This window comes from Macrosteles quadrilineatus, unplaced genomic scaffold, assembly GCF_028750875.1.
Source record: "Macrosteles quadrilineatus isolate MER2022 unplaced genomic scaffold, UCM_ALF_1.0 Scaffold_1__1_contigs__length_201487025, whole genome shotgun sequence".
Lineage (NCBI taxonomy): Eukaryota > Metazoa > Arthropoda > Insecta > Hemiptera > Cicadellidae > Macrosteles > Macrosteles quadrilineatus.
Window position 1 is genome coordinate 71,338,703 of NW_026542594.1, and position 26,974 is coordinate 71,365,676.

General features: G+C 35.7%; 1 protein-coding gene across 1 annotated transcript in view; it reads left to right on the top strand.

Annotated features, from left to right (window-relative positions):
* The first annotated feature begins 3,002 nt into the window (after nucleotides 1–3,002).
* The window catches only part of LOC128983561 (vesicular integral-membrane protein VIP36), a 96,319-nt gene continuing 72,347 nt past the window's right edge, over nucleotides 3,003–26,974 (top strand). Inside the window, exon 1 of the mRNA XM_054402879.1 lies at nucleotides 3,003–3,307. Coding sequence (XP_054258854.1) covers nucleotides 3,169–3,307 — 139 coding nt within the window. The 5' untranslated portion in view covers nucleotides 3,003–3,168. The remainder of the gene's footprint in view (nucleotides 3,308–26,974) is intronic.

Sequence of the window (26,974 nt, forward strand, 5' to 3'; positions counted from 1 at the left end):
GAAGTAGTCAAGGCGAGCTGTCCGGAGTGTGGAAACTGTTTATGACGATTGAATAAGGTATCAACAAATCTAAAATGCTATGGAAAGGGAGGAAAACAGGTCCACGAAGTAGGAAGTAGTGAAGGAAGTAGTCAAGGCGAGCTGTCAGGAGTGTGGAAACTGTTTATGACGATTAGATTAAGGTATTTGCAATCCTAAAAAGCTATGGGAAGGGAGGAAAACAGGCCCGCGACGTAGGAAGTGCTGAAGGAAGTAGTCAAGGCGAGCTGTCCGGCAATCCTAATATGCTATGGAAAGGGAGGGAAGCAGGTCCGTGACGTAGGAATTGGTGAAGGAATTAGTAAAGGCGAGTTGTACGGGGTATGGGAACTGTTTATGACCATTAGATTAAGGTATTTGCAATCCTAAAAAGCTATGGGAGGGGAGGAAAACAGGCCCGCGACGTAGGAAGTGGTAAAGGAAGTAGTCAAGGCGAGCTGTCCGGAGTGTGGAAACTGTTTATGACGATTGAATAAGGTATAAACAAATCTAAAATGCTATGGAAAGGGAGGAAAACAGGTCCACGAAGTAGGAAGTGGCGAAGGAAGTAGTCAAGGCGAGCTGTCAGGAGTGTGGACACTGTTTATGACGATTAGATTAAGGTATTTGCAATCCTAAAAAGCTATGGGAAGGGAGGAAAAACAGGCCCGCGACGTAGGAAGTGCTGAAGGAAGTAGTCAAGGCGAGCTGTCCGGCAATCCTAAAATGCTATGGAAAGGGAGGAAAACAGGCCCACGACGTAGGAAGGGGTGAAGGAAGTAGTCAAGGCGAGCTGTCCGGAGTGTGGAAACTGTTTATGACGATTAAATAAGGTATCAACAAATCTAAAATGCTATGGAAAGGGAGGAAAACAGGTCCGCGAAGTAGGAAGTGGTGAAGGAAGTAGTCAAGGCGAGCTGTCTGGAGTATGGAAACTGTTTATGACGATTAGATTAAGATATTTGCAATCCTAAAAAGCTATTGGAAGGGAGGAAAACAGGCTCGCGACGTAGGAAGTGCTGAAGGAAGTAGTCAAGGCGAGCTTTCCGGAGTGTGGAAACTGTTTATGACGATTGAATAAGGTATCTACAAATCTAAAATTCTATGGAAAGGGAGGAAAATAGGTCCGCGAAGTAGGAAGTGGTGAAGGAAGTAGTCATGGCGAGCTCTCCGGAGTGTGGAAACTGTTTATGACGATTAGATTAAGGTACAAACCTAAAATGCTATGGGAAGGGAGGAAAACAGGTCCGTGACGTAGGAAGTGGTGAAGGAAGTAGTAGAGGCAAGTTGTCCGGAGTGTGAAAACTGTTTATGACGATTAGATTAAAGTATCTGCAATCCTAAAATGCTATGGAAAGGGAGGGAAACAGGTCCGTGACGTAGGAAGTGGTGAAGGAAGTAGTAGAGGCAAGTTGTCCAGAGTGTGGGATCTGTTTATGACGATTAGATTAAAGTATCTGCAATCCTAAAATGCAATGGGAAGGGAGGGAAACAGGTCCGTGACGGAGGAAGTGGTGAAGGGAATTGTAAAGTCGAGTTGTCCGGAGTGTGGGAATTGTTTATGACGATTAGATTAAGGTATCTGCAATCCTAAAACGCTATGGAAATGGAAGGAAACAGGTCCGTGACGTAGGATGTGGTGAATGACCACATAGTAAAGGCGAGCTGTACGGAGTGTGGGAACTGTTTATGACGATTATATTAAGGTATCTACAATCTTAAAATTCTATGGAAAGAGAGGGAAACAGGTCCGCGACGTAAGAAGAGGTGAAGACAGTAGTAAGGTGAGCAGTGTGGAGTGTGGGAACTATAAACCGTTTGTAGCAGTTAGATTAATGTACCTGCAATCCTAAAATGCTATGGAAAGGGAGGGAAACAGATCCGTGACGTAGGAAGTGGTGAAGGAAGTAGTAAAGGTTAGCAGTGCGGAGTGTGGTCAATGTTTGTGGCAATTAGATTAATGTATTAAAAATACTAAAATGCTATGGAAAGTGATGAAAACAGGTGCACGATAGAGGAAATGGCTTAGGAAATAGTAAAGTATGAGCATAGTGTGGGAACCGTCTGTGGCAGTTAGATAAATGTATCTTCAATCCTAAAATGCTATGAGAAGGCATGGAAAGAGGCCCCTCGATGTAGAAAGTGGTGAAGTGGTAGTAAAGGCTGGCAGTGTAGAGTGGGGGAACCGTTGGGCAGTTCGATAAATGTATCTAATACTTAAATGTTATAAGAAGGGAAGGAAACAGGTCTATGACGTTGGAAATGGCGAATGAAGTAGTAAGGTTAGCAGTGCAGAGTGTGAAAACGGTTTTTGACAATTACAATAATGTATCTGCAATCCTTAAAGGCTATGGGAAGAGGGGAAAACATGTCCACGTGCAGGGGTGGTGAAGGAAGTAGTAAAGGTGAGCAGTGTTGAGTGTGGGAATGGATTAATTTATCCACAATTCTAAAATGCTATGGGAAGAGACTGTAGACTGTAGGTTAAAACTATTACGAAACACGAATCGATACATATTTCGATACATTTTTTTACACAGTTTACAATAGACATTTACAAATAAGTTGAAAACAGCTGATTTTTTTTTTAAAGAGGCTAAAAACGATTTTTACTCCCTAAAGAGTAAAAATGCTACTTTTACTGCTACATACGATTGTTTTTACTGCAGTATTACAAAAACGATATAATATGGACCCTTGATGACTCCGCTCAATTTTGTGGATGCCTCTGCGAACGCCACCTAGTATAACTAAAAGTTAAAAAAAATTATTTAAATTTTTTCAACTTAGGTTCTAGCGGCGTGTGTCCCTCCCGTGTGCCCCACCGTTCTGCGCTGTACCGTAATGTCATTGAATTGTTTTTCCGACATCCCTGCAAAACACGTTTGTGGCGTCCGCAGGCGTACCAACCCGTATCTTTTACAATTCGAAAAAGCGCCGATAAAGAGCCGCTAACTTCACGACGGTCTACCGCCACTGCCCAGCCCACTATTAAACTAACTACTACTATCATACTAAAGTACTACTACTTTGCTACATATTCGACTTGAAGGTTAAACATAATTTTGTTGTTTTGTTTGATCGTCATCGTTTCCTATTGTAACTTGTAACTTAATTATTCCTAGAAAGCTCTTTCACTCTTTCTTAGTAATGGATTATCCAGTTTTAAATTTATTATGTTTCGTCTTAATTCATTTAGACCTATACTTAAATTTACCCGTTGCATTAGCAGAGTGGAACACCAATGATTATTTGAAAAGGGAACATTCACTCTACAAACCATATCAAGGTAAACTCGAGGTATTTTACTATTCATTCCTGCTTACGGCATTGCCTTTTTTATAATAGCCTAGGGTAGACCCTTCTTGTTTATTTAAGTAGCCTACAAAAATAATATGTTAACTTAAGTCATCAGGCACAAGGTAGGCCTAAAGTATGCTTACTCCAGTAAAAGCCAGATTTAGTCTAGGGTTATTTTTTTTTAGAATAGCCTAGGCTCTAGGGTACTGGTACCTAGGCCTAAGCCTAGTTTTAGCGAATTTCCCCAAGTTATAGGGAAGTAGGGTAGAAGGGGGGAATTGGGTATAAGGGGTAGGCCTAATTGGGTATATGTACTTTTTTGAAATTTTTTTAAAAATACATGCCTTATATTAAGTAAAGAATTAAAAAATCTGTAGTGATAGCTAGTTATGTTTTATAAACCTCAAATTTATTTTAGGTTGTTATCTTAAAATTGAAACGAGTTAAAAAATAATTTTTTACCCCTTACGTTTTTCAATTTTTAAAGTGCATATCAAACTTGGCCCGAGTAACCTTGGAAACACTATAAAAATTTCAGTTACTGCAAAATATTTACTTTTATCTCATAAGAGCAAAGTATACATAGCCTACTAATAGTAATATTCTGAAAATTAGGAATTTTTAAATTGACTTTCTTAATCGGCGTGAAACTGGCAATAGATGAGCAATAACCCATTCCACTTCTCCTACCGCCCCTCCGTCTAATAACTTGTGTGAACCTGGCAATAACTCGGCAATAAGTAGTGCGCGAGCCCGCTAAAACCTATTGCCGGCGGTTTTGCGGCAAAATACGTCCGCGAACCATTTTACCAATAATGCCACCAGATAGAGGACACTTTAACGGACACGACAGTATCAAAATTATGTACCTGGGGAGTAGAATAAGGGGGGTAAAACCAGCAATAAGTTATGCGCGCGCCCGAAAAAAATCTATTGCTGGCCGTGTTGCGGCAAAATACGTCCGCGAACCATATTACCAATAATGCCACCAGATAGAAGACACTTTAACGGACACGACAGTATCAAAATTATGTACCTGGGGAGTAGAATAAGGGGGGTAAAACCAGCAATAAGTTATGCGCAAGCCTGCTAAAATCTATTGCTGGCCGTGTTGCGGCAAAATACGTCCGCGAACCATATAACTAATAATGCCACCAGATAGAGGACACTTTAACGGACACGACAGTATCAAAATTATGTACCTGGGGAGTAGAATTAGGGGGGGGAAAACCAGCAATAAGTTATGCGCGCGCCCGAAAAAATCTATTGCTGGCCGTGTTGCGGCAAAATACGTCCGCGAACCATATTACCAATAATGCCACCAGATAGAGGACACTTTAACGGACACGACAGTATCAAAATTATGTACCTGGGGAGTAGAATAAGGGGGGTAAAACCAGCAATAAGTTATACGCGCGCCCGAAAAAATCTATTGCTGGCCGTGTTGCGGCAAAATACGTCCACGAACCATATTACCAATAATGCCACCAGATAGAGGACACTTTAACGGACACGACAGTATCAAAATTATGTACCTGGGGAGTAGAATAAGGGGGGTAAAACCAGTGCAATAAGTTATGCGCGCGCCCGAAAAAATCTATTGCTGGCCGTGTTGCGGCAAAATACGTCCGCGAACCATATTACCAATAATGCCACCAGATAGAGGACACTTTAACGGACACGACAGTATCAAAATTATGTACCTGGGGAGTAGAATAAGGGGGGCAAAACCAGCAATAAGTTATGCGCGCGCCCGAAAAAATCTATTGCTGGCCGTGTTGCGGCAAAATACGTCCGCGAACAATATTACCAATAATGCCACCAGATAGAGGACACTTTAACGGACACGACAGTATCAAAATTATGTACCTGGGGAGTAGAATAAGGGAGGTAAAACCAGCAATAAGTTATGCGCGCGCCCGAAAAAATCTATTGCTGGACGTGTTGTGGCAAAATACGTCCGCGAACCATATTACCAATAATGCCACCAGATAGAGGACACTTTAACGGACACGACAGTATCAAAATTATGTACCTGGGGAGTAGAATAAGGGGGGTAAAACCAGCAATAAGTTGTGCGCGCGCCCGCTAAAATCTACATTAAACAACAAATACAACTAGTACCTAATAGTAAAAGTAGTTTGTAAGGAGCGTAAAATAAACAACCAGTCTAGTCATGTGTTATTAAGTATGTAAACAACTTACCATATTTGTTTCTGTATAGGTACGGCTTTATGAGCCCACGATATGCAATACATTTCCATTATTCCTGTAACTAGTAATACCACTGAGATGATCCTGAAACAATAATCTATAACATGTTAATAATATTAAGCCCCGGTATAATACTTAAGTATCGTAAGCGCTCGAGGCTGTAATACGTTGTAGTTAACTTTTCGGCAGTCGACGAAGGATGTATTGTATAATGCCCCGTTTTAGAAGTAAAATCCTTCACTTCTGTCCGCTCGAGGCTTACGCGCTCAAGCGGTGAACACAAGTACTACTAGGCAACAGCTGATCGCAAATTCACTTGTTGTTGTTGAGCCGGCCAGGGTCTGGGCACAGAAAACGTACTACTATAACCCAGAATGCCAACCGCATGGTAAAAAGCATTAAGCGGTTTGAGAGAGCTTTGCCTGTCAATCCGTAGGCAGCGCCACCAGCGTTGCTATGCTATTGCATGGCAACGCTGGTGGCGCTGCCTACGGATTGACAGGCAAAGCTCTCTCAAACCGCTTAATGCTTTTTACCATGCGGTTGGCATTCTGGGTATAGTAGTACGTTTTCTGTGGTCTGGGTCTAGTTGTCGTCTGTCGTCTGTCAAAACTAGTTCCAGGTTATTTCATGTTGTCGTCTGCGTGAAATATTCGTAAAATCTGTTAGTTTAACTTTATTTACAATAACAAAGAATTTGACAGGTGGCAGCTGTGTGAATTAAAAGCAGCATTGTTTGGGTCGGCGGGTGACGTTTATACGCGCAACTACATTGGCTGACTTCGGATGTTGATTTTTACTTTTATCGCTGGGAGTGCTGAGCGCTAGTGTAGCTTTGTTTACTTACATCCCGATTCCCGCCGGCCTTGTGTGTGTATGTGGTACACCAAACCAACCGACAAACGGGTTGTAATTTGTAGTTGTTTGGAATATTTTATGTTAACACTTTCAGTTAGTTTCGTAATATTTAACATATTTATTAGAGTAGCAATACTACGCTTTTGTCGGTATTAATGATCATTTACATTTAAAGGCGTGATGATGGTGTGTTGATGTTATTGTGAGTGAAGTGTGTGTTGGTTCAAATGGAGTTAGGCCTACTTCAACGCAAATGCGATCTTCCTAATTGTGAGTTGATATAAACAAAATGATGTTCTTGCCATGATTTAAATTGTAAATTTACAGTCTAATCTTTGAACATACCAATGCCTATTAGTTTCGAATTATTTACTTATTCAATAACATGTGTAGTAGACGAGTAGTAATAGGTAACGTACTGTCGTGTACGTTAAAGTGTCCTCTATCTGGTGGCATTATTGGTAATATGGTTCGCGGACGTATTTTGCCGCAACACGTCCAGCAATAGATTTTTTCGGGCGCGCGCATAACTTATTGCTGGTTTTACCCCCCTTATTCTACTCCCCAGGTACATAATTTTGATACTGTCGTGTACGTTAAAGTGTCCTCTATCTGGTGGCATTATTGGTAATATGGTTCGCGGACGTATTTTGCCGCAACACGGCCAGCAATAGATTTTTTCGGGCGCGCGCATAACTTATTGCTGGTTTTACCCCCCTTATTCTACTCCCCAGGTACATAATTTTGATACTGTCGTGTACGTTAAAGTGTCCTCTATCTGGTGGCATTACTGGTAATATGGTTCGCGGACGTATTTTGCCGCAACACGGCCAGCAATAGATTTTTTCGGGCGCGCACATAACTTATTGCTGGTTTTACCCCTTTATTCTACTCCCCAGGTACATAATTTTGATACTGTCGTGTCCGTTAAAGTGTCCTCTATCTGGTGGCATTATTGGTAATATCGTTCGCGGACGTATTTTGCCGCAAAACCGCCGGCAATAGGTTTTAGCGGGCGCGCGCACTACTTATGGCTGGAGTTATTGCCAGGTTCACGTCAATTGTCTAATATACGTCACAGTAAAACGTCACAACAATGATGGCGTCACAGCAGGATTCGTCATAGATTAGACGACATAACCTCCAAAATATCAAGTGGCGGGAACTTTTTTCGACGAAACACGGCCAAGATGTCGTTCGGCAGTTCCCGCCAACTGTTGGTTATATTATGTGTCTAAAATATATGTAAAAAACTGCATAAATTAATGAATGTTTTCATGGAGTTGTAAACAAAGTTAAAGCTTAAAGCCTATTATAGCACTATATCTTAATTTATAATTATTTTTACACTCGTATTGCTAGTTAGTTGAAATGTATTATATGTATTATATGTAATGTGACCTCGGTTCCATAATAACCCAACATACTAAATATCTGTTTTTTCCATTTATACATGTTGAGTTACTTCTTAATAAACTATACCTAGAAAAATGTCGGTGAAAGTATCATGATTTCTCAATTGAATGCATTATTTAAAATCTGCCTCGAGAAAATAATAAATTACCATAAATTTCTATTGCTGGCCTATCCCCTTGGCACGACTTTCTTTATTCTTTTAAAATATGTTTATTACATCATTATGAACTAGAAAACACGTCGCTTAGGTTCGTCTACTCACATTTAGTTGAGATAGGCTATTTTGATTGTAACTGGTGTGACCTCGGTTCCATAAGAACCTAACTTACTAAAAATCAACTTTTTTCGTTTATACATGTTAGTTACACCTTAATAAACAATACGTAACAGCATTTCTATAAAAAATATAATTATTTATCAATATAATGCATTATTTAAAATCTGCCTCAATAGAACAATAAATTAATATAAATTTCTATTGCTGGCCTATCCCCTTGGCACGATTTTCTTCAATCTTTTAAAATATGTTTATTACATCATTACGAACTAGAAAACACGTCGCTTAGGTTCGTCTACTCATTTATAGTTGAGATAGGTAACTTTGATATTAAACTGGTGTGACCTCGGTTCCATATGAACCTAACTTACTAAAAATCAACTTTTTTCGTTTATACATGTTAGTTACACCTTAATAAACAATACATAACAGCATTTCTATAAAAAATATAATTATTTATCAATATAATGCATTATTTAAAATCTGCCTCAATAGAACAATAAATTACCATAAATTTCTATTGCTGGCCTATCCCCTTGGCACGATTTTCTTCATTCTTTTAAAATATGTTTATTACATCATTACGAACTAGAAAACACGTCGCTTAGGTTCGTCTACTCATTTATAGTTGAGATAGGTAACTTTGAATTAAACTGGTGTGACCTCGGTTCCATATGAACCTAACTTAGCCTACTAAAAATCAACTTTTTTTGTTTATACATGTTAGTTACACCTTAATAAACAATACCTAACACCACTTATCATAATTATTTAAACTGGTGTGACCTTGGTTCACAAAATCAGAAAATCCATGTTTGATAATTAGATTTATAGATTAAGTGAACATTAATTAAAGGATAAAATGTTTGACAAATAAATTTTAATAGTACTTTTATTATCACAAACTATGAATCAGATACCATAACAAATTAACTTTTTTAATAAATATAATAAATAGTAAATTCAGTTTTTATCCTGGTGTTGTAAGATGATCAGGGTTCTTGACGAGACGATGACTTGTAGTCATAACCATTACTCTCTGTAACACATAAAGATATTGGCGAGTGATACTGTCTCTTTTATAAATAACTAGCTGGCCCGACAGACGTCGTCCTGTCCTAATGTGGTTTTATGTCAAATGCTCGTTCATTTTCAAGATGAGCTTGTTCGCATGGCTCAATCACGTCCTGGTTGAAGTTCGTTCGCTACGCTCACTCACCTTTAGGTTGGAGCTCGTTCGCTGCGCTCACTTGCCTTCAGGTTAACTCGTTCGCTACGCTAACTCACCTCCAGGTTGAAGTTCGTTCTCTACGCTCACTCACCTTGTGGTTGCAAATTAGCTGTAGTCATAAATAAAAAAAAAATTATAGTGCTGCACCCTGTTGGTAAACCTATTCAATTTGTAATGCTATTGAACATCACTGAATCAAATTCTTTAGTTGAACCAGCTGTTAAGATTCTTTAATTCCATTTAAATAGGAATACTCATAAGATTAACATGGGAAACTCCAGAGCCACTGGGCCTGGAGCCCTTCTGACGGATCTGCACCAAACTTCAAACAAACCATCCTTGCATAATGCCTAATAATACCTGAAAGTTTAATTACAATCTGTGGAGCGGTTTCGGAGTCCATAAAGGACAAACAATCATACATTGGATTTTATATAGAGACTAGCTGACCCGGCGAACTTCGTATCGCCTAAGTTATAGGTTTCCCCTAAGACAGACCGATAGAAAGAAAGTACCGTTACGTTTAATTTTCAAGATGATCTCGTTCGCATTACTCAATCACGTCCTGGTTGAAGTTCGTTCGCTACGCTCACTCACCTTTGGGTTGGAGCTCGTTCGCTACGCTCACTCACCTTTAGGTTGGAGCTCGTTCGCTGCGCTCACTTGCCTTCAGGTTAGCTCGTTCGCTACGCTCACTCGCCTCCAGGTTGAAGTTTGTTCGCTACGCTCACTCACCTTTTGGTTGCAAATTAGCTGTTGTCATAAATGTAAAAGAAATAATAGTGCTGCACCCTGTTGGTAATCCTTGTAACTTTAATGCTATTGAACATCATAGAACAGAACCAACTTGTTTAATTGAAACAGCTGTTAAGATTCATTAATTCCATTTCTCATAAGGTTAACATGGGAAACTCCAGAGCCACTGGGGCGGAGCCCTTTTAAGAATTTCGAAACGGGAAATAGTTTACGTCCGATTCGCATACCTACCGAATTTACACACCAAATTTCATAACGATCGGTGAAGTCGTTCCGGAGGAGTTTGCAGACAAACACTGTGACACAAGAATTTTATATATTAGATAGAAGATATCAACATTTTTGTTAAGTTTTTAGAATTGGATTTTTGTGGAAAATTCTACATATGGTTGAGGTACTGCAATAGATTAATTAAAAACAGCTGCTGTAACTTAAAAAACTAATTTCAAACCACAAACACCTAACTAACTTAAAGAAACCCTGTTGTAAAATACACCAACGATCTTGTTATCGATATCAAACCACACCAAACTTTGTTTACAAACTAATTCAAACCACACCAAAGTAATTTAATAATCTATTTCATACCAAACCAATGTAATTTAATAAATAATTTCAAATCAAAACTACGTACAATGAAATGAAATTCAAACCAAACCAAGTAACTGCAAACGACACCCACCTAACTTAAAGACTAACTGTAAAATAAACCAACGAACTTATAATCAATATCTAACCACACCAAACGTCGCTTACAATCTAATTCAAACCACACCAACGTAACTTTATACTAACTAACTTCAAATTACACAAACGTAACTTAATAACTAATTTCAAACCAAACCAACGTAACTTAATAACCTATTTCTAACCAAACCAATGTAACTTAATAAATAATGTCAAATCAAAACAACGTACAATGAAATCAAATTCAAACCAAACCAACTAACTTCAAACGACACCCACCTAACTTAAACCAACGTTCAATGAAATGTAATTCAAACCAAACTAATTTAGTTTAACAACTCATTTCAAACGACACCAACCTAACTTAAAGAAAACCTGTAAAATACACCAACATCGTTTACAATCTAATTCAAACCTTACCAACGTAACTTAATAACCTATTTCACACCAAACCAATGTAACTTAATAAATAATTTCAAATCAAAACAACGTAACTTACAGACTAATAAAAAAAAACAATGCAACTCATATTGTAAATAAAACCACACCAATGTAACTTAACAAATAATTTTAAGAATTTAATATTTATTTCTCCATCATTTCATTTTATTTTTTTTAATACGGCCTCCTCCTCCCCTTTTAGCCGCCCATTCCTCACTCATAAAAATGGGTTTGCCTTCAAATACAAAACCACAAGTGTTGGTTTTTACTGTTTATAAATGGTACAAGTAGCAGCACCAATATTTAAATTTTTAAGTTGTACAATGCGGCCTCCTCCTCCCCTTCCAGCCACCCTATCCTCGCTCCGTAACAATATTGGATGCCAGCAATTTGTAAGCTACTTTAATGTCCATTTATCTTAGTGGAGTAGTATTTTCTGCACAAAAGACAAAAGAAATCAACCTCTTTCAACTGACTGACAATTGTGTCTGATGGTGTGCAAGGATTTGAGGTATGCGAATGAAACCATCTTTTGCACGAAGTACATTCCACACAATAGTCGTCTGCATGTTGTGGATTATGAGGCAAGTCCTTCTAACAAACGTAACATGTATTTACTATGTAGGTTGAATTGGCCAGAAGGCGTTTGAGCAAAACTTTTCTATACTCATCTGCATCAAAGTATTGTGCTAAGTCAAAATGGTCACTTGACAGAAGCTCCTCAATGAAGTGTAAAATGAACACTCCGCAATTGTAGCCATCTACCTGTGTTTGATGTTTTAGTTGAATCAAAGTCCAAGCATCCTGTTCGTCTTTGTGGAAACCCGTCACTGAAGAATAGAAATTTTTGAAATTTTTAAATATCAAGTTTTGTCTTGTCGGCTCTACGTTGTTGGTCGCAGGATCCAAGTAGGCAAATGTTTTCCTTTTGACATCCGCATAACCTAATGTCCAATGTATGTTGCTGATGTTTATAGGGAAAAATATTTTTTGAGCATCTCCTACATTTAGTGATGTGGGCCGGGTAAATACCCAGTGGGTAGGTAAATATAAATTGGGTATTTACCCGGGAATTTACCCCAGGCCTGGGTAAATACTCAAAAACTGGGTATTTATAATTTTTATTAAAGTTAGAGAAGATTGAGATGTTTTTTTGCAATTATCACCCTGTAAGGATAGTAAAATGATGATAAAATGTGTTAAACAAAATTTCATATGGTCACTACTAGCATTTTACTTCTGGGTACCATCGCCATAAATACCCAGGTCTGAGCATAAAGCATAATCGGCATAAATACCCTGGTCGCATGGTTGCACTGGTCCTGACTTCTTATGATTTTTTAATTTCTATGATGGATAGATGAATTTATTTTATTTAAAGTGAAGAAAAATAATTTGCAAAGTAATAATTATTATTTATAAATACATGAAAATTTAACCTAGTAGTGGCCTAGGCGTGTAAACAACTTAAGAAAATAATTAAAATTCAATCTGTAGGATGGCAGGTTAATAATATTTTTGTTCTAGATCTTTTGTTGGTCTCAATGGTATCAAAATATTAAAAAAACTAATTTCATAAACTTGTGATACAAAACATTTAAATCTATAGTACAATAAATCTTTCAAAACTATATTAAGTTAGACCAAAAAACAGGAGATACATTTTTTGATGTAGTAACACTTTGGCCCAGTAACATTTCGGCCAAACTCAAATTTCTTAGAAAAACAGTATCACTTCGTCCCACTCGCTTTTACAGATGATTAAATAAGCTAATGGAGTAACATTTCGGCCCGACGAAAAATTGACAAGGGTTAAGGAACGCAGTTCAGGCAGTAAGAGGTACATGACCTGTATACTTTGCAACCACCCTCTGGTGTAATGTCGCCCAACCGTCACCCCTTGCATCCTCTGACCTCACATGACGGAGAATTGGTGGAATCTTACCTAACCTAACCTAACCTAACCTAACCTGTCAAATATTTTGTTGGGACGAAGTGTTACTAGTGGGCAGGTAGAGAGTTGGACCGTAGGCCACATCTGAGGGTTTCGGGCCGAAATGTTACTGGGCCGAAGTGTTACTTGGGCCGAAGTGTTACGACACGCATTTTTTTAGTAGGTTTATCCAAATACAGTGGAACCTTGATAAGAAGACCCTCGATAACAAGTCGCCCTTGATAACAAGTGTCATTGTCAAATCCCCTCAAAATTATTTTACCCCTAATCACATGTTATTACAAACCTCGATAAGAAGTCAACCTTAATAACAAGTCTTATTTTACAATCTCCATGAGAGTCTTGTTATCAAGGTTCTACTGTATATTATTTTTTCCAACTAAGCGGTAACACAGAAAAGTTTAATTACTTTTAGTATTCTGCCATTCTGCCTTAGGTCTGTCTAGCCTTCCAAGCCATTTATACCATAACATTTTTTAACTATCATAATTTAATAACAGTAGAAGTAGGTTTAGGTTCACTATTTCTCTGATGAGGTGTTGTCTTGATAAAAAACAAAACCCCATTCTTATTTAAAAACTTTATGTTTTATTTTTAAAAAGTGCTAAATCGTTAAATAAAAGGTACTAGCAAAGCTTCAAGTTACTGTAAAAGGTGTTATAGACTATCCTAATTTTTCATGTAATGATAACAATAACATATTTAGGGGTGAATATAAATCAATTTCAATCGATTTCATAAATACCCAAAATACCCGGGTATTTATGGATTTTGGGTATTTACCCGGGTAAATACCCAGGGTATTTACCCTGAGTTTTAAATACCCAGGTATTTTACATCACTACCTACATTACTACTTAGCATCCAGTTTTCTAGATTAGGTGTCTCTCCATTGAACAATGCTGAGGTCGCTAAGTTGTCATGAACTATCACAGCCTTGGACTCATTTGACTGTTGGCCAATTTGACATGAGCTGCAATATCAATAACTGTCGAGTCCAGCCAAGAGGACCCTCGTAACAACTTGTAGTCATCAATATACACATACCACCTGTTGTGTGATGTCGATTCCGAGAAACACACAAGGTAATTACCTAGGGTTTTTAGCTCTGTGTAGTAGTCGGGGTCGTTTATCAATCCATTTGGCATGATAAGTTTACTTATCTTTTTTATGCTTTCACGATCCATTGAAAATGATTGTTGAGCATGGTCTTGGATATACTTTGACTCAAAATAGGTTACACGAGCCTTTTTGGTAGTCTTTTTCCAAGACTCTTCAATGACATCTACATCACCATCCGATAACAGAAGCATGCCTGGAACATTTTTTGAGGTTACAGCAGGTCCTTCAGTCTTTTTCTTTGTACTAAGGCATAGTTTTCTCTTTCCAACACGATTGAGTTTGTTACGGGCACAACAACCCTCCTTTGGTATGTCCATTAGTATTTCTTTGCATTTAGCCGTTACGGCATTGTGTAGGTTCAGAATGAACCTGTTAGCTCTCAGGTTTTTCTTACCCTCCAGTATTACATTTTTTGTTTGGCCAAAGTAATTCTCACATGGAGCATTGCTCACGCTCTCCAACACTTTGTCGTTGTCGTCTCCTTTCAGCTAAAGTCCAGACCATCTAAGTGGCAAATATGCCACATATCTTTTTGCTATGATCTTAGCAATGGCGGGGCAAAAAAATTCATTTAATTTTTCCTCCTCTGCATTAGTAGTACTTTCAGAAGACGAGGAGAATGGAGTACTCAAATACTTATCCATCCCACCTCAACAACGATACCAATATGTACTCCCGGTACTACCACAACACTCCTACCCTGGCATATTCCCCCCTCCCAATTATTTTAACCACCCAACCCCACCTCAACAACAACCCCCACTTCAACAACAACTACTACTTCAACAACAACGACTCCCGGTACTACCACAACACTCCTACCCTGGCATATTCCCCCCTCCCAATTATTTTAACCACCCAACCTCACTCCAATACCTCATTCCGCCTCATAATACCATTTCCCCCATTGTACCATCCACAACAAATCCCACAACATATCCCTCAACAACTCCCACTACGCCACTACATCATTCCCCAGCATCTCAACTTAACCCCTCGAGCCCCTGACATGATGCCTCGCCAGGGACATCCCCCTCAACCCGCTCAACATAATGAGCCTGCCCCACCAGGAGTGTAGGCCTAGATATATTTTATGTTTGTTGTATTGTATTTTTTTAAATTTTGTATATGTTTTTTTGTTTCCAACTAATTAAAAAAACACTATAAAATCAAAGAAATGATTACTTAAATCCCCTAAATTGTTATAGGTTTAGTTTATTACCCACAAAAATACATGTTTAGCCAAAGTCATGCAACATTAATTGGTTTAATGTAGCGTCGTCATGCAACCAAAGTCAGACGAGGACCTAAATCAATAGCACATAGCTATAGTAAAAATAAATTTATTAAAATAAATTAATTATTTACCATAAAATTAATCATGGAACCGAATAACATTGGATTCTATATTTAGAATCATTCTTAAACAAATCATCATTAAATCATTCTTAAAACATAAGCGACGTGTTTTCCAGTTCATAACAATGTAATAAACATATTTCAAAAGTAAATAAGGAAATCGTACCAAAGGGATAGGCCAGCAATAAAAATTTATTGTAGGCCTAATTTCATATTTTCTTGAGGCAAATTTAAAAAAATGCATTAAAATGTATAATCACTGATACTGTTATTGAACAGGTAAATTGGTAAATACTAATACTTTTATTGAAAAAGGTGTTAGGTATTGATTATTAAGAAGTAACTCACATGTATAAACAAAACATAAAACCCATTTTAGCGAATTTCCCATATAGGGAATAAGCTATTTACCGTAGTACTCATGGTAAGACTTGGACCCGGGACCGATTTACTTTTTCGTTTTGAGGTCTCTAGAGGCCAAAAACACCATCCGTTTGAATTCATATATATATATATATATATAGATTTATATATATATATATATATACTAGCTGTAACCCGCGGGCTTTGCCCCGTTTAACTTCTTAACTTTCAAGATTATCTCGTTCGCATGGCTCAATCACGTCCTGGTTGAAGTTTGTTCGCTACGCTCACTCACTTTTAGGTTGGAGCTCGTTCGCTACGCTCACTCACCTTTAGTGAGAAAATCAGAGATTTTCTGATTTTGTGAACCAAGGTCACACCAGTTTAATTAATTATGATAACAATAGAAATTTATGCAAATTGAGGCAGATTTTAAATAATGCATTATATTGATAAATAATTATATTATTTATCGAAGTGGTGTTAGGTATTGCTTATTAAGGTGTAACTAACATGTATAAACGAAAAATGTTGATTTGAAGTAAATTAGGTTCATATGGAAACGAGGTCACACCAGTTTAATTCAAAGTTACCTATCTCAACTATAAATGAGTGGACGAACCTAAGCGACGTGTTTTCGAGTTCGTAATGATGGAATAAACATATTTTAAAAGAATAAAGAAAATCGTGCCAAGGAGATAGGCCAGCAATAGAAAATTATGGTAATTTATTATTCTATTGAGGCAGATTTTAAATAATGCATTTTATTGATAAATAATTATATTATTTATCGAAGTGGTGTTAGGTAATTGCTTATTAAGGTGTAACTATCATGTATAAACGAAAAATGTTGATTTTTAGTAAGTTAGGTTGTTATGGAACCGAGGTCACACCAGTTACAATCAAAATGACCTATCTCAACTAAAAATGAGTAGACGAACCTAAGCGACGTGTTTTCTAGTTCGTAATGATATAATAAACATATTTTAAAAGAATAAAGAAAATCTTGCCAAGGGGATAGGCCAGCAATAGAAATTTATGGTAATTTATTATTCTATTGAGGCAGATTTCAAATAATGCATTAAATCGATAAATACTTATACTTTTATCGAAATGGTGTTAGGTTTTGTTAATTAAGGAGTAACTAACATGTATAAACGATAAAAATTGATTTTTTGTAAGTTAGGTTCTTTTGGAACCGAGGTCACGCCAGTAAAATTCTAATTCACATACCGGTATCTCAACTATAAATGAGTAGACGAACATAAGCGACGTGTTTACTAGTTCATAATGATGTAATAAACATATTTTGAAAGAATAAAGAAAATCGTACCAAGGGGATAGGCCAGCAATAGAAATTTATGGTAATGTATTATTTTCTTGAGGCAAATTTTAATTAATGCAATTAATTGATAAATAGTGATAATTTTATCGAAATAGTGTTAGGTATTGCTCATTAAGGAGTAACTAACACGTGTAAACGAAAAAAAAGATTTTTAGTAAGTTAGGTTCTTATGGCACCGAGGTCACATCAGTTAAAATTAAAGTGACCTATCTCAACTATAAATGAGTATACCAACATAAGCAACGTGTTTTCTAGTTCATAGCAACGTAATAAACAGATTTTAAAAGAAAAATAGAAAATCGTGACAAAGGGATAGGCCAGCAATAGATATTTATGGTAATTTATTTAGTATGTTGGGTTCTTATGGAACCGAGATTACACCAACGCCATTCACAGTGACATATCTCAACTGTAAATTAGTCAGGGTATACAAACTATGTTATTTCTAGTTCATAACATATAATAAACATATTTGATTTCAATAGAAGGAAATAAGATCGTTGCAAAGGGTTGTCCAGCAATAGAACACATATTGTAATATTCTTACACATTTCAACTAACTAGCAGTACGAGTGTACAAATAATTATAACCTACTATATTATAGATCTGTAATAGGCTTTAAGCGTTTACTTTTTTAACAATTCCATGAAAACATTAATTCATTTATGCAGTTTTTTATATATATTTTAGACACTTGCTATAATCAACGGTTGGCGGGAACAACCGAACGCCATCTTGGTCGTGTTTCGCCGAAAAAAGTTCCCGCCACTTGATATTTTGGAGGTTATGTCGTCGGCTCTATGGCGAATCCACCTGTGACGCCATCATTGTTGTGACGTTTTACTTTGACGTATATTCGTTGGAGGGGAAGTAGGAGAAGTGGAATGGGTTATTGCTGATCTATTGCCAGTTTCACGCCGATACTTTCTTAAGTGTATGGCAAATATTTGAAATATCAACAACACGATATTATGTACTTTTTTATGTCTACTTACAGTATTTTTCACGCTGAATCCAAAAATGCAATCAGTTTTTGTCGGAGAGATTCCTAAATGATCGTAAAACGAAGGTCAACATTACGAATCTAAGGATAATTGAGGTATACTGATGGCTATATGGCGTGGTCTGGACGGGTCCGTATGTGGACTGAGTACTGAGTGAGGAGGAGAGCAAACAGCTGTTTGTGTTCGACTTAATGTGGAATGAAATCAATTCGTTTTGAAACCAGAGATAAATCAGTTCTTATTTACGCATGTGAGGAAGGTAGGTCGGGTTTTATGTGGATTCGTCACTGTATTAAGTGTTTTGAAGTGAGGTTAGATTAGGAAGGTAAAGGTTAGGTTATAATGAACCGACTCATTAATTTATGCTACTTCCAGACTGTTTTTGCACAATTAAATAGTGGTTGAAACACAATGAAATAACGATATCAAAAATGCGTAAGCTTAATACAGTCACGAATCCGCATAAAGTCTGACCTATCTTCCGCACAAGCCTTTTCTGACATAAAATGCGATTTAAACATTACTATTAAGATTGGGTTGGGTTAGGTTAGGTTAGATTAGATTTGATTACGTAACATCATTTATTAGTTGCTGATACATTAAATTATGCAATGTGGCACGTTTTCACTTACGTGAATAAATTCTATTTTGTTCTATAATTTATGTTGATGTGATTAATAGTTTATGTATCGTAGTTGATTTATTGTATTTTCTAAACAGCAACAGCACCAAAGTCCATTTTCTTTTAAAAATCTAGTTATTGCATATTGTAACTCTGATTTTGCTCTCATGGCGTTGTGTGTGGTTTTGTCTGTTATTATCGAATGTAAACAACTGACAGCTGTTTCCACTCCACAATCCTTCCTCCCCTTCAAGTGTTAGTCGCCACTAGAACTTGGACTCGTCCATACCACAAATATGTGAATATTACAACAAAACTGAAGCTTAATATTAATTATTTAACTGTACGGTCATTTAGGAATCTCTCCGACAAAAACTTATTGCATTTTTGGATTCAGCGTGAAAAATACCGTAAGTAGACATAAAAAAAGTACATAATATCGCGTTGTAGACATACCAAATAATTACCAAGTGTATTTTTTAGGGGTTAAAAATTTTAGCACCCAATTGCCTCCTTATGGGAAAATGGGTACTATATTTTTTTTTGCCTGAAAACAATAGGCCTACTTCTGTTTTTTTTTGTTACAATATGCTTTTAAGGGGTATTTAAGAAGCTTTAGGTTGGTATGACTTCTGTGCATTGAATATTAAAGAAATTATAGCTTAGTACCCAATTCCCCCGTCACATCGGCTTAGAGGCAGAAGACCATAAGACAGTCAAAAACTATTTAACAAATTAGGTTTGGAATTAGTTTTGAAGCAAAAACCACATTTTTATGGACTTTGAACAAGTAGCCTACAGTAACTTATAAAAAGGATTCATTTATTTAAGTGTGTCTGGTGATTAACAGTTTAAATTTAGCTACAATTAATGCAATTTTTACAACCCTAGGTTATAAGGATTTATTACAAATAAATAACTTTGAAAAACTGTAGTTTTCAAAAATTAACTTTAACGCTCTATAAAATTGTCAAAAATAATTATCAGAGACTAAAACTTGTCTTAAAATGCTTATTTGTGTTTACTTAATAACACCCATTTTCCCAGAATTTTTAATAGGTCATTTTAATGTATAATAGGTGTAGTACCCAATTCCCCCCTTTGGGGTAATTGGGTATGAAAAATATATATATATTTTTTTTTAATAGAACAAAACAACTTGCAGGTCTGAAAATAAGTGAAAAGATGTTAATTGGAAGCCTTTAAATGAAGGCATAAAAGTTGTAAAGTGATTAATTAGTTTTAGCATACAAAGTACATTTTACAAAACCTAGTACCCAATTCCCCCCTTCTACCCTAGCTATTACCGTAGAGGTGGCACAGTTAGACCTAGGCCCAGGACCGATTTAAGACTACTTGTTTATTTGTATGTCCCTAGGCCAAAAACACTTAAGTTATTTGTTCAAATTTTGTAAATGTATTTTATATTGTATACTAGCTGTTTGCCCGTTCTACGTACGGGAATCTTGTAGTAAAATGACACCTTATATTCAGAACAGGAGTTGGTTTGCATAATAGATGAGTGAACGAAGTGAACGAATTCTTTCTTATATTCCCCTAAAAAATTCAAAGGTCTGGGAATAATTCGAGCAAAATGGGAAAGTTCTATACAGCATATAAATATGTGTGTAATTCTAAAAAACTTATGAGGCATAAGCCCTAAGGTAGGCCTGTAATTGAAAGTTACTTTTCACAAGGGTTAAAAGTAGTTTTTGATAAATTACTTTACATTTTTGATAAGTACTTTTTGGTAAAAGTAGGTTTTACCTCAACCTCACTACTGCACACTTTATTCGTGTTGAAATTTTCATTAACAAAGGTGCTCTTGTCTTTTCCACGAAACACTAAGGACATTAATGCGTTACCAACAGACATACACACACAAATCGGCTACAGAAGGGTCAATCCATATCAAGTGGTCCAGAAATAAATAGGCCTAAATTGGTTGCTTCAAGGTTTTTTCATATTTTTATACGTTTGAAAGTAGGCTTCATATCATTAGAAGTACAAAAATACAATTATTTTATTTTTCTACTGTATGGTGGCCATTTTTTTGTTAGTCGAATGCCCGTTTTCAGCGATTTCAGAGCTCTGCGTTAAATTAAATATCCCTGGTTCTACTAATCCTAGAACATTAAAATGAAAACCAATCTCTTCAGAAAGATCTAAACTTTAATAGGGTAATATAGTTATGTAGGCCTAATAAAAATCTAAATATATAGGTCTAATTACCTTTCTAAAGTTTAATGCAACGATGTTACGAAAACTGATTTTTAACAATTTTTTTACATAAAGGCAATTGACTATGTGTTTGTTATTTTTTATCTGATAGTTATAAGTGTGTACTCCAAATTCTCAAAGTTTCAAGTTGTGGACTTTTATAGGGTTTTAAATAAAAAATTTCAAAATCTTAAAATTTTCAAAATTTCAAAAGTTTGATGCTTAATATCTCTGTTGGGCATGAAAATAAAAATTTCAAATTTGGCTCAGATATAGTACTAAGTAAGAGTATTATCCTGTAATAATTTTATTTTGTGGACTCAACTGGTTTTAAAGTTATGAAACATTGAAAAGTACGCAAATAAGCATTATACGAATAGTGTAGGAAGCATAATATTATATAACTTAATATACACTATCAATGTCTTTTTTAATAATCTTATATTTTAATAATAGATTTTAAGCATTTTGATGTTTTAAAACACTCTACTTTGTTGTCTGCCACAGGTACAAATCTGTGAAAGCAGGGGTGCCCACAGGGGGGTTTGATGTCGCAAAATGCGACATCAGAATTTTATTTGGGGGGGATTTTATGATTTTGGGGGGGATTCAAGCCAGTGGTTGGTTAAAAGCACATAAAAGATTAATCAGATAATTTTTACGACCTTTTTAATTTATTACTGGGGTAATTATGCAATCAAAATCCCGTTTGACATTTTATCTTGATTAATAAATCATTTTATAGTTGCTATAAAATATATAGATACTTTTATGTAGATTTCCACTTTCTGACTCGTATCATGTTTGACAGTGAGAACAACTCCATGCCAACTGCTGTCAAAGGATTATGGTTGGTTATTAAATTGTATCTGCAATTTGAGTTTGTTTTTACCTTTCATTATGAACTCATTCTCAAATAGTCTCATTGCCTTGAGGACCTATTGATGGTTTTTTAGGTTTGTTTATTATACAATATTCTTTATTCATAAAAAACCAGTATAATGATAATGATAATCATTTTGCTATTTTTACAACATGAACAACAACATGAAAGCTCGAGATAATATTTTGGCTCTCCCAAATAATTATGCCTGGGTCATTTATTCATTGGAAGAAATTGACATACAGTACTGTGACAATTTAATTAAGGTTTTTGATAGGCTATGTGTTTACGTTAACTTCAAGAACTGAAACACATGATTCTGGATTAATTAAATTGTATTTGTTATTGTCTTTTCTTGAATCTAGAAAGAGCTTCAAACAAATTTTACTAGTCTTAGAATAGATATATAATTATTTTTTTACGCCACACTACACTATTTTGACGAACTTCCCATGCAAGGATTTAGTCCAGAAAACAGCTGTTTGTCCTTAATCAAATGGGGTTTCATACAGTACTACTGTACTGTAATGAGTTTTGCCGGACACCAATCAGCTGATTATACTGTATTTGGGTGGCAATGAGTGGTTATAACAAAAACATAACCCCTCTTAGAGGTTATGACTAGTGATTTTTAGTCCTTTAGTTGGTGGTAATATAGGGATTTGAACGGATTTAGTAGTATGGCGTAAACTATCGTACGTCACTCGTTCAAAATGTGTTGGCCGGACTCGTATAAAAACAAACACTACTCGACTTCGTCTCGCACGGGATTTAGGACTAGTAACGTAATATACTATTACCACACTATGATGTTTTTAACAGTTTTACATATAGGTACATTAATTGGTGGCTGAAAGTTACGTTTTGCAGGCCATGCCAGCTGTCATCGTCATTCGGGGATCGAGCAGGTTTTTACATCCCTAGGGCAAAATCAGCTGCCCGCTTTAAATACACAATCAGTATCCATAGTATTGCAATAGAGTTTTTTTATTGTCACCGCTGCCAACAACTATTTATTATTATTTTTGCTGATTCCTCAAATTATTTATCCACATGACCTTAAAGTTGTAGTTGTGTTGACTATATCAGTGTGCAGTGCATTATCATTGAGGTGAATTAGTGGTAATAGGGTATAGTGTGTGGTGGTGAATAATAGCGTTCGTACCACGGACTGAAATGGTTTTGCAGTTCTCGATCGTTTTAAGTCCTCGACCTCGTATCGAACTTAAAAACTACCTTGAACCAGCAAAACCTCATTTTGGCCCTAGGCACGAAATATACTATTAAGTTTAGGCCTAGTAATATTTTTGAGACTGAATATTTTACACTTATTTAAAAGGACCAAACTCAGAAGTGGATTAAAGGGCAATTTAGAAAATATCTCAAACTTTTTGACATAACTTCAAGTACTTTCTCCCCTACAATTTAATATGGTAAAAGAATTGTTTATGTAAAAACCCTGATCCCAAAAAAGTGGTTTTCGAAGTGATGTGTTTGTCTGTCTGTATGTGTGTATATGTGTATGTATGGTACAGAGCTACAGACCACGCCTGTGGTCCGAGTCCGATTTTGATGAAATTTGGTATTTAGGTATCAATCCATGGTCTCTCCGGATGTTTTTTTTTCATTTTGGATTTTTAATAGTGATATTCCATAAAACCCTATAAAATAATGGATGAATAAAATTTTCTCAGAATTGGCCCGAACGATTTTGATTAAAAATTAACATGTTATACTCTTTGACTATGACAAAAATTTTATAAACCCTCTTGCCGTAAAAATTATGGTTCAAAAGTTATTGAAAATTTTGTGATTTTCCCTTTTAAAACGTATTAACTCATGGAAAATCAGATAAAAAAAACTACATGGCCAATTTTGATTCAAATTGTGTGCATGTTAAAAAAAATCCAACTCATTTAAATTAAAACTAAACTAACAAATAGTTTGCCACTAGAGTTTTAAAGGGAAATTGTCCATTTAAATTGGGTTAAAAGTTTGATTCAAACGCTTAAATTCCCATAAATTTAAAGAAGTGTCGGGGGCACCCCTTCCCTCCCCGCATTATAAACATAACTATGGGTTAACCCCCAGACCTTCCTTCCGGCATAGGTTAACAACGAATTTGGGGGGGATTCTGCGACGTGAGCTTTGGGGGGGATGGGCACCCCTGTGTGAAAGGATTGTGTTCAGGGAATTGGTAGACGACCTTTGAATCAAAATTGAAGTTCTGATTAATTTTTTGCTACTTCTTCACTGTCTACATAAAAGTGTTGAATAGGCCTACCTTTAAGGTTTTTTTTAACAAAAGTTAAACATATCCTTAGCATTCAAAATATGGTTGTCAATGGTACATTGTAGACTCTTAGTGACTTCGCTCTTTTTAGTGCCTTCTACACCATTGTAGGCATTTTTTCTGTGTGCAGTATCAAAAAAATTCCTCGCAGCTGGTATTTTAAGTACCTGTGACTGAAAACCACCTTTAAATCCAGGCCCCGGCCTGGTAGAATTTGCAACGTCACAAGTAGTGTTGTTTAGCGCCAGACGTCCCATAAGATAACATGGCTGACTTGTGTATTATTAATTTAAATTTATGAACATAAGTTAAATGAATTAAAAGAAAATAAATCATATAGAATTGAAAACCAAAACAATATTAATTTAAAAACCATTTCTATACATTTAAAGTGGAGTCAATATTTTCTGATGGTGTAGGAGGCACTACAAAGAGCGAAGTCACTAATAGAGTCTACAATATACCATTGACAACCAAATTTTGAATGCTAAGGATATGTTTAACTTTGGTTAAAAAAAACCTTAAAGGTAGGCCTATTTAATACTTTTATGCAGACAATGAAGAAGTAGCAAAAAATGAATTAGAACTTCAATTTTGATTCAAAGGTCGTCTACCAATTCCCTGAAAACAATCCTTTCACAGATTTGTACCTGTGGCAGACAACAAAGTAGGCCTAGAGTGTTTTGAAACATCAAAATGCTTAAAAATCTATTATTAAAATATAACAATATAAAAAAATACATTGATAGTGTAGTATAATTTAATATTATGCTTCCTACGCTATAACACGTATAATGCATATTTGAGTACTTTTCAATGTTTCATAACTTTAAAACCAGTTGAGTCCACAAAATAAAATTATTACAGGATGATACTCTTACTTAGTACTATATCTGAGCCAAATTTGAAATTTTTGTTTTCATGCCCAACAGAGATATTAAGCATCAAACTTTTGAAAATTTGAAAATTTTAAGATTTTGAAATTTTTGTTTTAAAACCCTATGCAAGTCCACAACTTGAAACTTTGAGAATTTGGAGTACACACCTATAACTATCAGATAAAAAAATAACAAACACATAATCAATTGCCTTTATGTAAAAAAAAATTGTTAAAAATCAGTTTTCGTAACATCGTTGCGCTAAACTTTTAACAGGTAATCAGACCTATATATTTAGTTTCAAGTGCATAACTATATTACCATATTAAAGTTTAGATCTTTCTGAAGAGATTGGTTTTCATTTTAATGTTCTAGGATTAGTAGAACCAGAGATATTTCATTTAACGCAGAGCTCTGAAATCGCTGAAAACGGGCATTCGACTAAAAAAAAAATGGCCGCCATACAGTAGAAAAATAAAATTAAAATAAAATAATTGTATTTTTGTACTTTTAATGATATGTACTTTCAAGGATAAAAATATGAAAAAAATTAAAAATCTTGAAGCAACCACCTTTGGACCTCTTTAAATGGATTGACCCAGAATTGAATTACGGGATTTGCTACGCTTTAACCAAAGCAAATTACAAACAAAATAATTAGCCTATTTGAAATTTATGATAGTGTCATCAAATTTTATCACAATCGTTTTTAGGCCTAATCAAACTGTAAAATTGGTGTAAATCCGTTGGCAAATATATAAATAAGTAAATAAATACACAGTCCACAAAACATTTATAGGCCTATGTCAAAAACGCCAAGCTTTAAAAATTCATTGATGGTTTGCTAAAAAAATCTTTCACTAATGTTTGATCATTTTCATAGCATAAACTAACATTTTGGAGTCCAGACAGAACACGCAAAAATTATACAGTAAGACATCAATTAAATTTAATAAGAAATAAGGTGCAGCACTAACGATAATTATAGTTGTAAATAGTCATGTGTTTGTATGTAAAAGGTTCTTAACTGCTACCACCGGTTCTAAGGAAAAGTAGCAGTACCAAAAACCAACGTTTACATTTAAAAAAAGAACTATAGTACTTACGACCAATTCAAACTGTCCTTCTAATCAAACTGTATTATAGGTGTTAATCCGTTGGCAAATATAAAAATAAATAAATACACAGGCCACAAAACATGTAACATGTAACGTTAACAACGTAAAGCTTTGAAAACTCATTATGGTTTGCTCAAAAAAACTTTCACTTTATGTGGTGCAGTTCCGAAGTTATTAATCTCCCTTGGTTTAAATTTTTTTTTAAGTTTTCAAAAATCAAGTTATTTCCCTTAATAGTACCTATTATTTTTAAGCAACTTTTAATGTTAACATATTAATGACAGTTTGAAGAAACCACCTTTATCCAAACAAAGGTTTCTTATTTAAAAGATTACGTAATCTCTAAACGATAATCGGTACATATATCTAGCAAACATTCGGAGGAAATGTGAAAAAACGCACAAATCTGGGGGTTTTAACGTTTGTAGTTTTACTTTCTAAGTAGGAAAAGTACCGATATCGTTGTCGAAAATTAAGTAAGTAGAAACCAAAAGTGACACATTGGAAAAGCGAGTTTAGCTACATCCAAACCTTTAAGTTATTACAATCACAGCGAAATCAGAAAAATCTTCCAAGATCGCAGCAACATCCACGATCACCCACTGCAGTTGGGA